The following is a 12749-nucleotide window of genomic DNA, read 5'->3' on the forward strand; positions in this document are numbered from 1 at the left end:
AGGGCAGCCAGAAGCCAGCACCACGTGATGAAATAGTCCCTACAGCGGGTGCATGCGGCCCGGCTCTGGCCAACAGCACCCTGTGTGTGGCCGGGGCCGCTAGCCCCAGCACGAGTCTGAGCGGGCGCAGAGGCAGAGCGGCCTGCACCTCTCGTTAATGGCCATCGGAAGTGGTTTGGATGGGTGTGTAGGTGTGAAATCGGAGGCTGTGCATAGAAACGTGTGTGTGTGTGTTACACAGAGAGAGAGAGGATCCAAGGAAAGCACATTAGTGAGGATACAATCTGGCTCTCCCTACCTTCTAGCGTAATGAGGCATGTTTCCCTCCTCAGCATGAGGCGGAGGGAGATGGAGTTGCCGTGGCTACTCCCGGGCTCAGCAACGGCTGCCTGGCCTTTCACAGGCCTCAGGCTCTCGAGCCATGGCCCGGCAGCCAGTAGTGGCCAGGGCACCGCTGCCAGGTCACCCATGGAGCTGCTTTCATCCCGAAGGCAGAGCAGCTGCCGTCTACAAGCAGAGGCACTTCCTGCAGGCAGTCACCCAGTGTGGGTCTGGATTAGGCTACCTGGGGCAAAGGCCCTGGGCGCTATTCAGTGCCCTGCGTGGCAGCTTCTTGCCTTTCACCGAGGGGTCGTTCTGCAGAGTAAATTAACCGGGCACCAAGGCTGGAGCAGGAGGCAAAACAGAAGCTGCACAGTGACCTGGAGAGAGCAGAGCGGTGTGGGCTCTGTCTTACTGCGCATGCCTCCTGTGCCCATCATCCGTCTGTCTCATGTACTAATGTGGTTTCACCAACAAGCGAGCCGCACCCCAAGCAGACAGTGCAGGCCCAGGGGGCTGTGTGGGGAGAAGCACAGTAGCATTAAAATCCTGAGACTGGTTTGGTTTCTATCAATCACTGGCAATTTCTGTTATGCAGATGCCACTTTCCTCCTGCTGATGCCCCCTCTTCCACCCTGAGATCTGCCTGGAACTCATGGGTTTGGCAGGCTATGGGGACCACACACACTCCCCAAACCTGCCCCACCCACTGAAAGAATAAGCTAGAAACTCCCAAGGATGAAACCAGCTGGGCCCCCCTTCCCGCCTTTGCTCACTGCCTCCTGACTTCAGTGGCGAACTTGTCTGATCGGAATATCAGGATTAGGATCACTGCCCACAGCTGAGAGCCATGTACAGGGCCAGTCCTGTTCCCAGTGAGCTCAAATGCACAGATCCCATTAACTCCCAGGCTCTATATGAACTGAGAACTCAGCATAATTTCCAGTTGGCCGGGTAACCTATGGACACAGATCTCTAGAAGCAGACTGGAGAAGTAGGAAGGAGCTAACCAGCCCGGCTGATTGACCCTCTACCATCACACACAGGGGTTGCTCCCTTGACACATCCTGCCTGGCTCCGTGCTAAGAACCTGGTCCACTAACCGCACCATTGCCTGTTCACACCATTAGTGTCTGGATCGAAGGGGAATTCTTTTTTTCTTTTCTCCCAGAGATGGAACTGCCATGAAACAGCAGGAAACGGCATGGCTGGTTTGTCAAAGCAGCCTTGAAACATGCATTCGCTGGCAAACATGTAGGGAAGGCAGCTTGTTCAGAGTTGTTCCCTGAGCTCTTTTGCACACAGTACAATTAATGGCCTTTCTGAAAGCAGGATTCTCAGCCCTGGAGACCTCTCGCTGGTGCGTTTTCCTCACTGTCCCGGCCAGCATGGCTCTACCATATGCCCTGCCATGGGAAGACAGCTCGTGCGTCTCGGAGGCCCATTCAAAGCATGTGCTTTTGGCTAAGTCAGCCAGTTATTACCAGCTGCAGCTGAGGGGTTTTGGAGGCAGAAGCTGCTAGGAAATGGAGTGAGGTCACCTGGTAGCTACTTGTGGCTTTGGGTCACCACAAAGCAGGCAGGGATTAAAACCAGTGACCTGGAGGTGAACATCTCCAGGACCAAGGACCGGGTTGCTCCTGATCCTCCAACATGCTGAGTATGGCCAGTGTGGTGCCATGAGGCTGAGGAATTCAGCACCCACCATTGTGTTAGAATTTCCCACAGGAGCCTAAGGAAGACAGCTGCCAGCTCCGATTGAATTCCAACACCAATTGGGAACCAATCTCTCTTAGTCCCCTTTGCGGTCCCAGCCCTGGTGTTTAATGTGGTTTCAATGATGATGCAGATGATTATACAGTTCACCAAGGCAGACATGGTGGTAACGGGCCAAAGTGACGCACAAATCAGCTAGAGCAGTGAAGACTGTGGCCCAGAAACCCCAAAGTAGCATACACACATTCTTGTATCAAAGACAAATTCCTTCTGGTCATGTTTGGTATGATCTTCCTGTTGGAAAACAACCCTTGTAAATAGTTCAGTAAATCTGTGCCGGGTGCTGGCTTGTTTCGTTCCCCTTTGCACTTCAGTGCTCACTGGGCTTCAGTTTCCCTGCAACAACATGACGCTCCATAATTTGACCGTCTCGGGGAAGCTACACCACAACCACAGCAGGGCACAGAAGCATGGCGCAAAGAACCCAGCAGGTAGCGGGAATTTGATGGAACAGGCAGAAGGGCCTTCGAGAGGCACTATAGTCAAGTGCCTTCCCAGCTCCAACACTGGCAGGCAGCCAGGGTAAACCCAAAGTTAGCAGATGCATCTCCACTGCTGGCCCAGCAGCTATAGCCTCTTGGCTCCAATGGGCTTTGGACCATCCTAACACTTGGCAGTGCCCTGTAGAGGAGCCAAGTTCAGTTCCCCGTTCTGGCTTCCTCCTCCTGTTGTATTTTTGCCTTTCGTTTTACAACAGGGACCCCTCTGACCAGGTGAAGAAACCACAGAAATCAGAGCGGGAAAAGATCTACAAGGTCATCCAGCCCTGCGCATTGTGGATGCTTTCCACGGTGCATTTACTAATGTTCTGTCCAGGGTGGTTTAAAAAAATGAAGCTTCCAAAATTTCTCTTGGGGAGACTGTTCCAAAGCCTACAACATCTCACCGCCTTCAGAGTCTTCCTAATATTCCACCTAAGCTTTCCCTTTCTTCCTTTAAATTTACCCCATTACTCTTATTTATTCTCTGCTGTATTATGCTAAATCCCTCTTTCTACTCGCGGTCTTTCCCCTTCAAACATATGCAGACTTGTTTCCTCAGTTTGGCACAGAAAAGCTACAGCAGGAATTCTGTCTGGTTGATTTTGGTCCAGAAGTTGATCCTCCTGGAGTAGGGCTGTCTACATTTGACTTTTTGCTGTAGGAGGCAATTACTACAACCCCACTTCATGGTGATGACACTGATGCCTCCTGGCATGACATCATCCGTATTCCTCCCCAGAGATAGCTGCATTTGAGAGGCAGGGGAATGAACCCTAAAGCACCCAGGGGCTCTGAGCTTTCCGGATGGAAGACACTTTATAAATATAAGGTATTATTGTGGCACAGAGCATCCTGGAAAACACATAAGTCATGCAGGAATGAGACCCAGTTAGTGAGGAGTGCTGGAAAAGGCATGAATCTGCAAAACCATAAAGTATGGCAAGATCATTTATAAAGCAATCTGCAAAAAAACCCAAGTAACCACAGAAAATGTGGCCACTAACCCCAAACTATGAGGGCATAAAGGCAAACCAGAATGACCTACTGCAGATGGGAATTCAGAGAGCTGAGCCCAAAGACTTTGAGAGTTTGCTTTGAGCTATTAGGCCTGTCTCTGAGCCAGACCCATAGCTGGGGTATAATTCACCTGCTGGGCTCTTCACAGCATTCGCAGAATAGTTCAGATCCGACAGTGTGACCGTGCCCACTCTTCTCGCCCTCAAGGGGGTCCCAGCCAAATACACACAACCCAGCCGCACAAGGAGCTGGTGCTTCCCCGCTGCAAACAGGAACTCTGGAGGAATGAGATTGCCTCTAGATCATGACGGAGTCTAGGAGGCAACCCTGGAATGGCTTACATAGAGACGTGATGTTTGTCCATCACTTGGAGCCCAAGTCAAGACTGGATGTCTTTCTAAGAGATGTCCTGTAGCTCAGCCAGAAGGTAGGGGCTTGATGCAGGAATCACGGGGCATGGGTCCCTGTTCTAACTTTGGGCACCTTGGTCTCCGGAAGCCCAACTTTGAGGCCTGATTTGAAGACTTTCCCACCACCCACCATCCCAGCCGCAGTCAGGGGGAGCTGAGGGCGCGCATCGGCTTTGAGACTCAGACCTTACGTGCCTCCAGCTGGGCCTGCTTGACCCAAGCTGAGCAGCGGTGGTGGGGCAGGGGGGTTGCGTCTACGACACAGTACCGTCACCCCAGAGCAGCCCTCTCTGTTGATTCCCGCACCCCCAGCACAGTAGCCGGCATTTAGGCAGACCCATTTTATTTACAGGCTAATGAATCTGAAACCAGGACCTTCGTGCGGCTGGTAAAGCCCTCATAAAACTTCAGCACTCAGGCAGGGAGGGCTGCTGGGGGTTGAAATGAGACCGAAAGAAACGCAGCTAGATGTCTAAGCCCTGCCTCCCGCTGGGGAAAGGGGAAACAGGAGAAGGTTGATTGGGGAGCAGCAAGGTGCAGTTACAACACCATGTGAACCCCCTGCCCGCAAACTCAGTGACAATGGTGAGCATACTCACGCTCCAACTGCACACTGGCATTGGCACCCCCCCAAAATGCAGTCACAACAGCTGCGCCCACACGCACCCCAAACGCACAATTACCATGGCTTCGCACACACCCCCCACACCGTTACAATGGCAGTGCACACATATACACACGCCCAGTCACAATGGCAGCGGACGGACACACTCCAACCGCACCACACGTAGCACTGAAGACTCAGTTACATTGGCGCGCATGCACAAACACATCCAACACACAATTACAACGGCAGCACAGACACACACACGCATATACCCCAACGCACAGCACCGTGGCAGCACACACACACACAGAGACACTGCAGCACAGTTATACTGGGGCACGCGCACACACACTCCCCACGGCACAGTTACAATGGCAGTGCGCACGCGCACACACACACACACACACTCCCCACGGCACAGTTACAATGGCAGTGCGCACACACACACACACTCTCACACACACTCCCCACGGCACAGTTACAATGGCAGTGCGCACACACACACACACACACACGCACACACACTCCACGGCACAGTTACAATGGCAGTGCGCACACACACACACACACACTCCACGGCACAGTTACAATGGCAGTGCGCACACACACACACACACACACCCCACGGCACAGTTACAATGGCAGTGCGCGCACACACGCACACACACACACACACACACACTCCACGGCACAGTTACAATGGCAGTGCGCGCACACGCACACACACTCACACACACTCCCCACGGCACAGTTACAATGGCAGTGCGCGCACACGCACACCCCACGGCACAGTTACAATGGCAGTGCGCACACACACACACACACACACTCCACGACACAGTTACAATGGCAGTGTGCACACACACACACACACACACTCCCCATGGCACAGTTACAATGGCAGTGCGTGCACACACACACACTCCACGGCACAGTTACAATGGCAGTGTGCACACACACACACACACACACACACACTCCCCATGGCACAGTTACAATGGCAGTGCGCACACACACACACACTCCACGGCACAGTTACAATGGCAGTGCGCACACACACACACACACACACACACACTCCACGGCACAGTTACAATGGCAGTGCGCGCACACACACACACACACACACTCCACGGCACAGTTACAATGGCAGTGCGCGCACACACACACACACACACACTCCACGGCACAGTTACAATGGCAGTGCGCACACACACACACACTCCCCATGGCACAGTTACAATGGCAGTGCGCACACACACGCACACACACACACACTCCACGGCACAGTTACAACGGCAGTGCGCACACACACACACACACACTCCCCACGGCACAGTTACAATGGCAGTGCGCACACACACACACACGCACACACACACACTCCATGGCACAGTTACAATGGCAGTGCGCACACACACACACACGCACACACACACACTCCATGGCACAGTTACAATGGCAGTGCGCACACACACACACACGCACACACACACACTCCACGGCACAGTTACAATGGCAGTGCGCGCGCACACACACTCACACACACTCCCCACGGCACAGTTACAATGGCAGTGCGCGCACACACACACACACACACACGCACACACACTCCCCACGGCACAATTACAATGGCAGTGCGCGCACACGCACACCCCACGGCACAGTTACAATGGCAGTGTGCACACACGCACACACACACACACTCCCCACGGCACAGTTACAATGGCAGTGCGCGCACACACACACACACACACACTCCACGGCACAGTTACAACGGCAGTGCGCACACACACACACACTCCCCATGGCACAGTTACAATGGCAGTGCGCACACACACGCACACACACACACACTCCACGGCACAGTTACAACGGCAGTGTGCGCACACACACACACACACACTCCCCACGGCACAGTTACAATGGCAGTGCGCACACACACACACACTCACTCCACGGCACAGTTACAATGGCAGTGCGCGCGCACACACACACACACACACTCCCCACGGCACAGTTACAATGGCAGTGCGCACACACACACACACTCCCCATGGCACAGTTACAATGGCAGTGCGCACACACACGCACACACACACACACTCCACGGCACAGTTACAATGGCAGTGCGCACACACACACACACACACACACTCCCCACGGCACAGTTACAATGGCAGTGCGCACACACACGCACACACACACACACTCCACGGCACAGTTACAATGGCAGTGCGCACACACACACACACACACACACTCCACGGCACAGTTACAATGGCAGTGCGCACACACACACACACACACACACTCCACGGCACAGTTACAATGGCAGTGCGCACACACACGCACACACACACACACTCCCCATGGCACAGTTACAATGGCAGTGCACACACACACACACACGCACTCACTCCACGGCACAGTTACAATGGCAGTGCACACACACACACACACACACACACAGAGGACCCTCTTTTGCCATGCTGCTTACAGTGAACTGAGCTGACCTAGAGTCATGCTACCCACTGTTGCTCTCCTTCGCCTCCTCTCGGCTCCCTGTCTATCTGTGGATTGCGAGGCTCTACGAGGCAAGGGCTTCCCCTGCCCAGAAGTTTAGCAAGCACCCAGAACCAGGGCCGGCTCCAGGCACCCGCTTTGCAAGCGGGTGCTTGGGGCGGCATTCAGAATGGGGCGGCCGTCCCTGTCCCACAGCGGCGATTCGGCTGCAGCTCCACTGCTGATGCAGCGGCGGCAATTCGGCGGCAACTGCTTGGGGCAGCAAAATTGGTAGAGCCGCCCCTGCCCAGAACATCAAAGACGGGGCTGTAAAATCCATCCATAATAAAATGCACTGAAACTAGTTCTGTTTTCTTGCTTTAATTTTAATCCACAGCTATCCAGGGAGATCACTGCTGTCTCTTTGCTGTACCCCTCATTTTTCAGTGCAACAATGGGGCTAGAACTGCTGCTTCAAAAGTTCAGGATCCTGCCAATGACGCTAAAGGAGAATCTTTATCAAACTGCAAGCAGTATAGAGCCTATGACACAAAATTGAGCAGCTCCGATTCTATCCAGAAAAGGGCAGTGATGCACACTTCCACAATAGTTAAGGCAGGGAGAATACAGCCTACAAGAAGGGGATTCTCCCAGCTCGTGTAGGCCCTGTGTGGAGGGTCCCTTAGGGAGGCAGGAGAACTGGATTCTAGCCACCAATCTGCCATTAACTCAGTGCGTGATTTAGGAGAAAAGTATCAGAGGGGTAGCCATGTTAGTCTGTATCCACAAAAACAATGAGGAGTCTGGTGGCACCTTAAAGACTAACAGATTTATTTGGGCATAAGCTTTTGTGGGTAAAAACCCCACTTCTTCAGATGCATGGAGTGAAAATTACAGATGCAGGCATAAATATACTGACACATGAAGAGAAGGGAGAACCAGTGTTAACAAGGCCAATTCAGTCAGGATGGATGTGGTCCACTCCCAATAACTGATGAGGAGGTGTTAATACCAAGAGAGGGGAAATTGCTATACCCTCCTGGCGCCACGAATCTGCTGCTTCCCTGTTATCGGAACGGGGACAGACTACCAAGAACTTGGCCAGGAGGGGTCACTCCTTCACAAGGACTTGACAAATGCAGAGTTGGGTGTGGCCAAATAGTGGGGGACGGAGCAAGACTGGTGAGCTAACAAATCGAGACCACCCCATGTGAGACTCTCAGTTCTGGATGGGAAAATTTGGAAATCACAAAATCTTTCCGGACAGAGAACCTGTTTCCCAACCCGCCCTACTATGGTCTTCAAAGTGAGCACAAAAATGGGGCATTCTTCCCCCGCCACCAAACCTAAACTGGATCCAAATTCTGCAGCTTGGGTCGATCTCTAAGGAAACCCTCCTGAACACAACAAAGGAATGTCCATATCTGTATCCCCATTGCGCTGAAGGGGACACTGAGGCACAGAGAGGGGAAAGGAGCTGACCAAGGTCACAAAGCAATTTAATGGCAGACCATCATGCTTTACTGCCCCTGTGCGTGTGTGACACCACTGCCCTCTACGGCAGTGTTTTTCAAACTGTGGGTCGCAACCCACTACTGGGTTACGGCATGGAAGGCACTGGGTCGCACTGCTGACCGGGACATTAAAAGTCCCGTCGGCGGTGCTGCCCAGCGAAGGCAGGCTAGTACCTACCTTTTCCGACACCGCGCTGTGCCCCAGAAGCAGCCCGCAGTGGGCCCGGCTTCTAGGCAGGGCGGGGACAGGGCTCCATGCGCTGCCCCCACCCCGAGCACCAGGTCCACACTCCCATTGACCAGCAACCGGCCAATGGGAATTGTGGGGGGTGCCTACGGGCGAGAGTTGTGCAGAGCCGCTAGTGCGCCTCTGCCTAGGAGCCAGACCTGCTGCTGGTCACTTTTGGGGCGCAGCGTGGTCCGTAGTGCTCCCTGGCTGTGCTGCTGACTGGGAGCCACCGGAGGTAAGTCCGAGCCCCAATCCCCTGCCCCAGCCCTGAGCCCCCCCAAACCTGGAACCCCTTCCTGCACCCCAAACCCCTCATCCCCAGCCCAGAGCCCTGACCCACCCGCCCCCCAACTCCCTGCCCAAGCCCTGAGTCCCCCCAAACCCTGAGCCCCTCCCACACCCCAAACCCCTCATCCCCAGCGCAGAGCCCTGACCTCCTCTCGCACCCCAACCCTCTGCCCCAGCCCTGAGCCCCTCCCACACCTCAAACCCCTCGTCCCCAGCCCTGAGCCCTTCCCACACCTCAAACCCCTTGTCCCCTGCTCCACTGGGTCACGGGCATCAACAATTTTCTTCAGCTGGGTCCCCAGGAAAAAAGTTTGAAAACCAGTGCTATAAGTGGAGAAACCAAGACTCAGAGGGATTAAGTGAGTGGCCCCAAGTCAGAGAGCATGAGCAGCGGCACTAGGAATAGAACCCAGGAGTCCTAACTCCTGAGCCTGCATGCAGAGCGTGCATCTCTTCAGGGCATGCAACAGTTAAGATTACTCTCTGGAAAAACCTGGAGAGCTCGCAGGGTCGATGTGAACATAAAAAACCTGACATGATTAAATTCCATGTAGTAAGTTGTTTAGAACTTACCACCGAGTTCAACTGTCAGACAAAAGGAAGGACAAAATGTAGCATGAAAAAGAAAAATCCAAAGGGGAAAAAAACAACCCTATAATAGGGGCTTTGTACTGCAGTGGTTGTTTCCCATTTAGCTATTGAAAAAGCCAACCGATTATGAAATACAAGATATAAAGAAAGCCAGCATATTAGTTAAACAAATAATAGAAGGGCCCAGAGAGCAGATAACAAGGCTGTTTGCAAGCCTGAGCTCCGAGGTGGGACTCACAGCTATTCAAAATGGACTGGGCCACCTGTGCCGGCTCCTCTGATGGAGATGTGTCTCTGAGCCTAGGGGGATGGGTCTGATATTACAGTGGTTTATTGAATTTCTCCTTCTGTATGGGCCTGTGTTGCATTAGAGACTGGGCCCACACCACCACCCCTGCCCAACTCTGGGGAAGTTCAGGTTTGAATCCAAGTATCCTGGCTGAACCCTGTATCAATAATAAAGGGCTGAGATGCACCCTGAGGTCTAAGTACCAAGGCAGGTTGGAGGCGCAGTTTATAATTCTGGAGAATATCTGGGTTTCCTTGTTGCCTTTGGCGAGATTCTACAGTAGACTCAACTAGCTGAGAGGGATTCCTGCCCTGGACGATGGCCAGATTCACTGCCCATGCAGCTGGGACTTGAACCTTACAGTCCTTAAGCAGCAGCTCTGCTGGGATAGCCTCTCCCAAGCCATGGTGATAAGAGCTGTACTGCCTTCATCCCAGCTGGAGAGCCCTCTTCAGCTCCCTTTCTCACTATCCCGTACAGGTGCATTGAGCAAGTCCGCTGAGCAGTCCCCCTGTGCCTGGCAACCAGACTCACCAGGCTAAATCCAGCCCTGCCTGGTGTAACTCCACAGAGAGACAAGGATGACTCTGACCCACCTGTGTGTTCATCGTGCATGTTGCAGCAGCAAAGGCCTGAATCGGGAAGCACATGTTCCCACGACACCAGGAGGAGCCAAAAGAAGAGTGGCACCTTGGTTGAGCCAACTGGAGTTGGGCTGGTACAGACAGAGCTAACCCCACACCCTGCAGCTGCCTTTAATCTAGCAGCCAAAGGCAGACCAAGATCCAGTGGCTGAGAAGTGGAAATATTCTTACTGGAAATAAGGAACAGGGTGGGTGATTAACCACTGGAACCGCTGCCAAGGGCCAGGGTTCTCCATCGCTTGGAGTCATCACATCAAAACTAGATGTTCTTCTGAAAGATCTGCTCTAGCTCAGCCAGGCGTTATTGGCTTGCTTTAGGAATCACTGAGCAAAATTCTCTGGCCTGTGGTTTGCGGGAGGTCAGACCGGATGACCCTAACGGTCCCATCCGGCCTCACAATCTATCAAATAATTTGGATCTGGATCTGAATTTCCTGGCTCAAGCCCGTTTCTACCCACCGCCTTCCGAAACCCCAGGACTTGGCAATAAAACCTGCCCTGGTACCTACCAAAGTGCCCTCCAGGGCAAAGACAGCAGCCGCTCCAGTGCGCTCCAGCGGCTCCATGCGGCGCCTCCAGCGACGGCGGCGGAAGGTGTCCGTCTTGCGGTAGTTGAGGTGGAACTTCCAGCCAAAGAGAGAGGCGTATTCCCAGCCCTCACCTTCCAACTCCTCCTGCTTGTGCTGCATGGGGGCAGAGAGCAGGGGAATCACAGCGCTGCAAGGAAGGACCATCTGCAGGGGGACAGATCCGCTCCCCAGCCCCCTTCTGGTTAACGCTGATGCCAAGAGCTGGATTGACCTCTGGAGAGTGGTGCCAAGTATCCACAGAGCAGGCCCAGGACACGCAGCCACAGGGCAAGCTTCCCCCATACTGCCACTGAGCTGCCCCATCCCCCAAGACCCATTCATCACTGGTAGTTAGAATGGGTACCCCACTGGTCCAGTTGCTGGTGGTTCTTTGGCATCAATCAAGAACCATGCTGAGAGCCCCAAATTAACCTGACGGCACTGCAGAGCCATCCAGGGTACAGCCTTTCATTCACTACCATCTCCTTTGCACCCCAAATAGGGATAATTTACTCACTACTGATGTGCAGCCACCTGTGGGGTGAAACAAGACCCCTGTTTACTTAGGCCCAGATCTTCAGAGGTATTTAGGAGCCTAACTCCCATTGATTTAAATGGCAGTTAAGTGCCTAAATACCTTTGAGGAGCTGGGTCTTGGCCTGTAAACTCTGGATGGCAAGGGCTGTCTCTTCATTGTATGTGTGTACAGCACCTAGCGCAATGGGTCCCCAGCCCTGGACTGAGGTCTTTAGACCTGGCCCCGCTATAAAGAATAAATACGACCAGTAAGTGTTTAACACCACTTGTAGGCGTAGTGGGGAAGAGATAAAGAAGATCATCTGCACTTGACACTGCAGGGGAACGGAGCTAGGTCGGCAGTAATTGACCCCATGCTAATGTTGCCAGGCTGCTAAAGTCAGCTAACACCTTGATTCTTACCACAGACCGGCCAAGCGCTTTGCATTACACCTCATCTGATGCAGAGCATGAGCTCAGCGATGACTCGAGGGGAAGGACACCGCCTACCGGGTCACCCGCAGCACCCTGTTTTCCTTGGAGGTCTCCCCTCCAAGCTCTGGACTAGCTCAAAGCTGGGGAGCTGCTACAGTTGTCGGCTGAGGCACTTTAGAGACTTTGCCATTGTAAAGGAGAAAAGCATCAGATCAGTTTCTCTCCTCGCTGCCCTCATCCCCCATGTTTCTCTGCCTGCATCTGATACTTCAGAGCTTAACAGTATGTTTCCTCCCCTGCCCACCTTTGGTTATTCACCAGTGAGCAGGGGGCTTCTGACGGGTTTCCTCGCTGGTAAACCCTGTCGATACTTTCCCCCTGGACCCTCTGCACTGGATTTACACTGAGATGGAAAGCGGGGCAGACTTGAGGCTCTCAGTTCGAGGTCACTGTTTCACACGTGGCTGGGGATCTGAAAGTCCTTCCCACATGACAGGCCTGTAAAATGAGTCAGTCCCCTGCCCAGCGAGTCTGAGCTCCTTGGAGGATCGATTGG

General features: G+C 53.5%; 1 protein-coding gene across 4 annotated transcripts in view; it reads right to left on the reverse strand.

The window, feature by feature from the left end:
- The window catches only part of DYSF (dysferlin), a 307503-nt gene that overhangs the window by 130529 nt on the left and 164225 nt on the right, over positions 1 to 12749 (reverse strand). For all 4 annotated transcript variants that reach the window (XM_073343024.2, XM_073343025.2, XM_073343023.2 and 1 more), the window contains exon 29: positions 11183 to 11356. In XM_073343024.2, the coding sequence (XP_073199125.2) occupies positions 11183 to 11356 (174 nt within the window). The remainder of the gene's footprint in view (positions 1 to 11182; positions 11357 to 12749) is intronic.

The sequence above is a fragment of the Lepidochelys kempii genome, chromosome 4, assembly GCF_965140285.1.
Source record: "Lepidochelys kempii isolate rLepKem1 chromosome 4, rLepKem1.hap1, whole genome shotgun sequence".
Taxonomy (NCBI): domain Eukaryota; kingdom Metazoa; phylum Chordata; order Testudines; family Cheloniidae; genus Lepidochelys; species Lepidochelys kempii.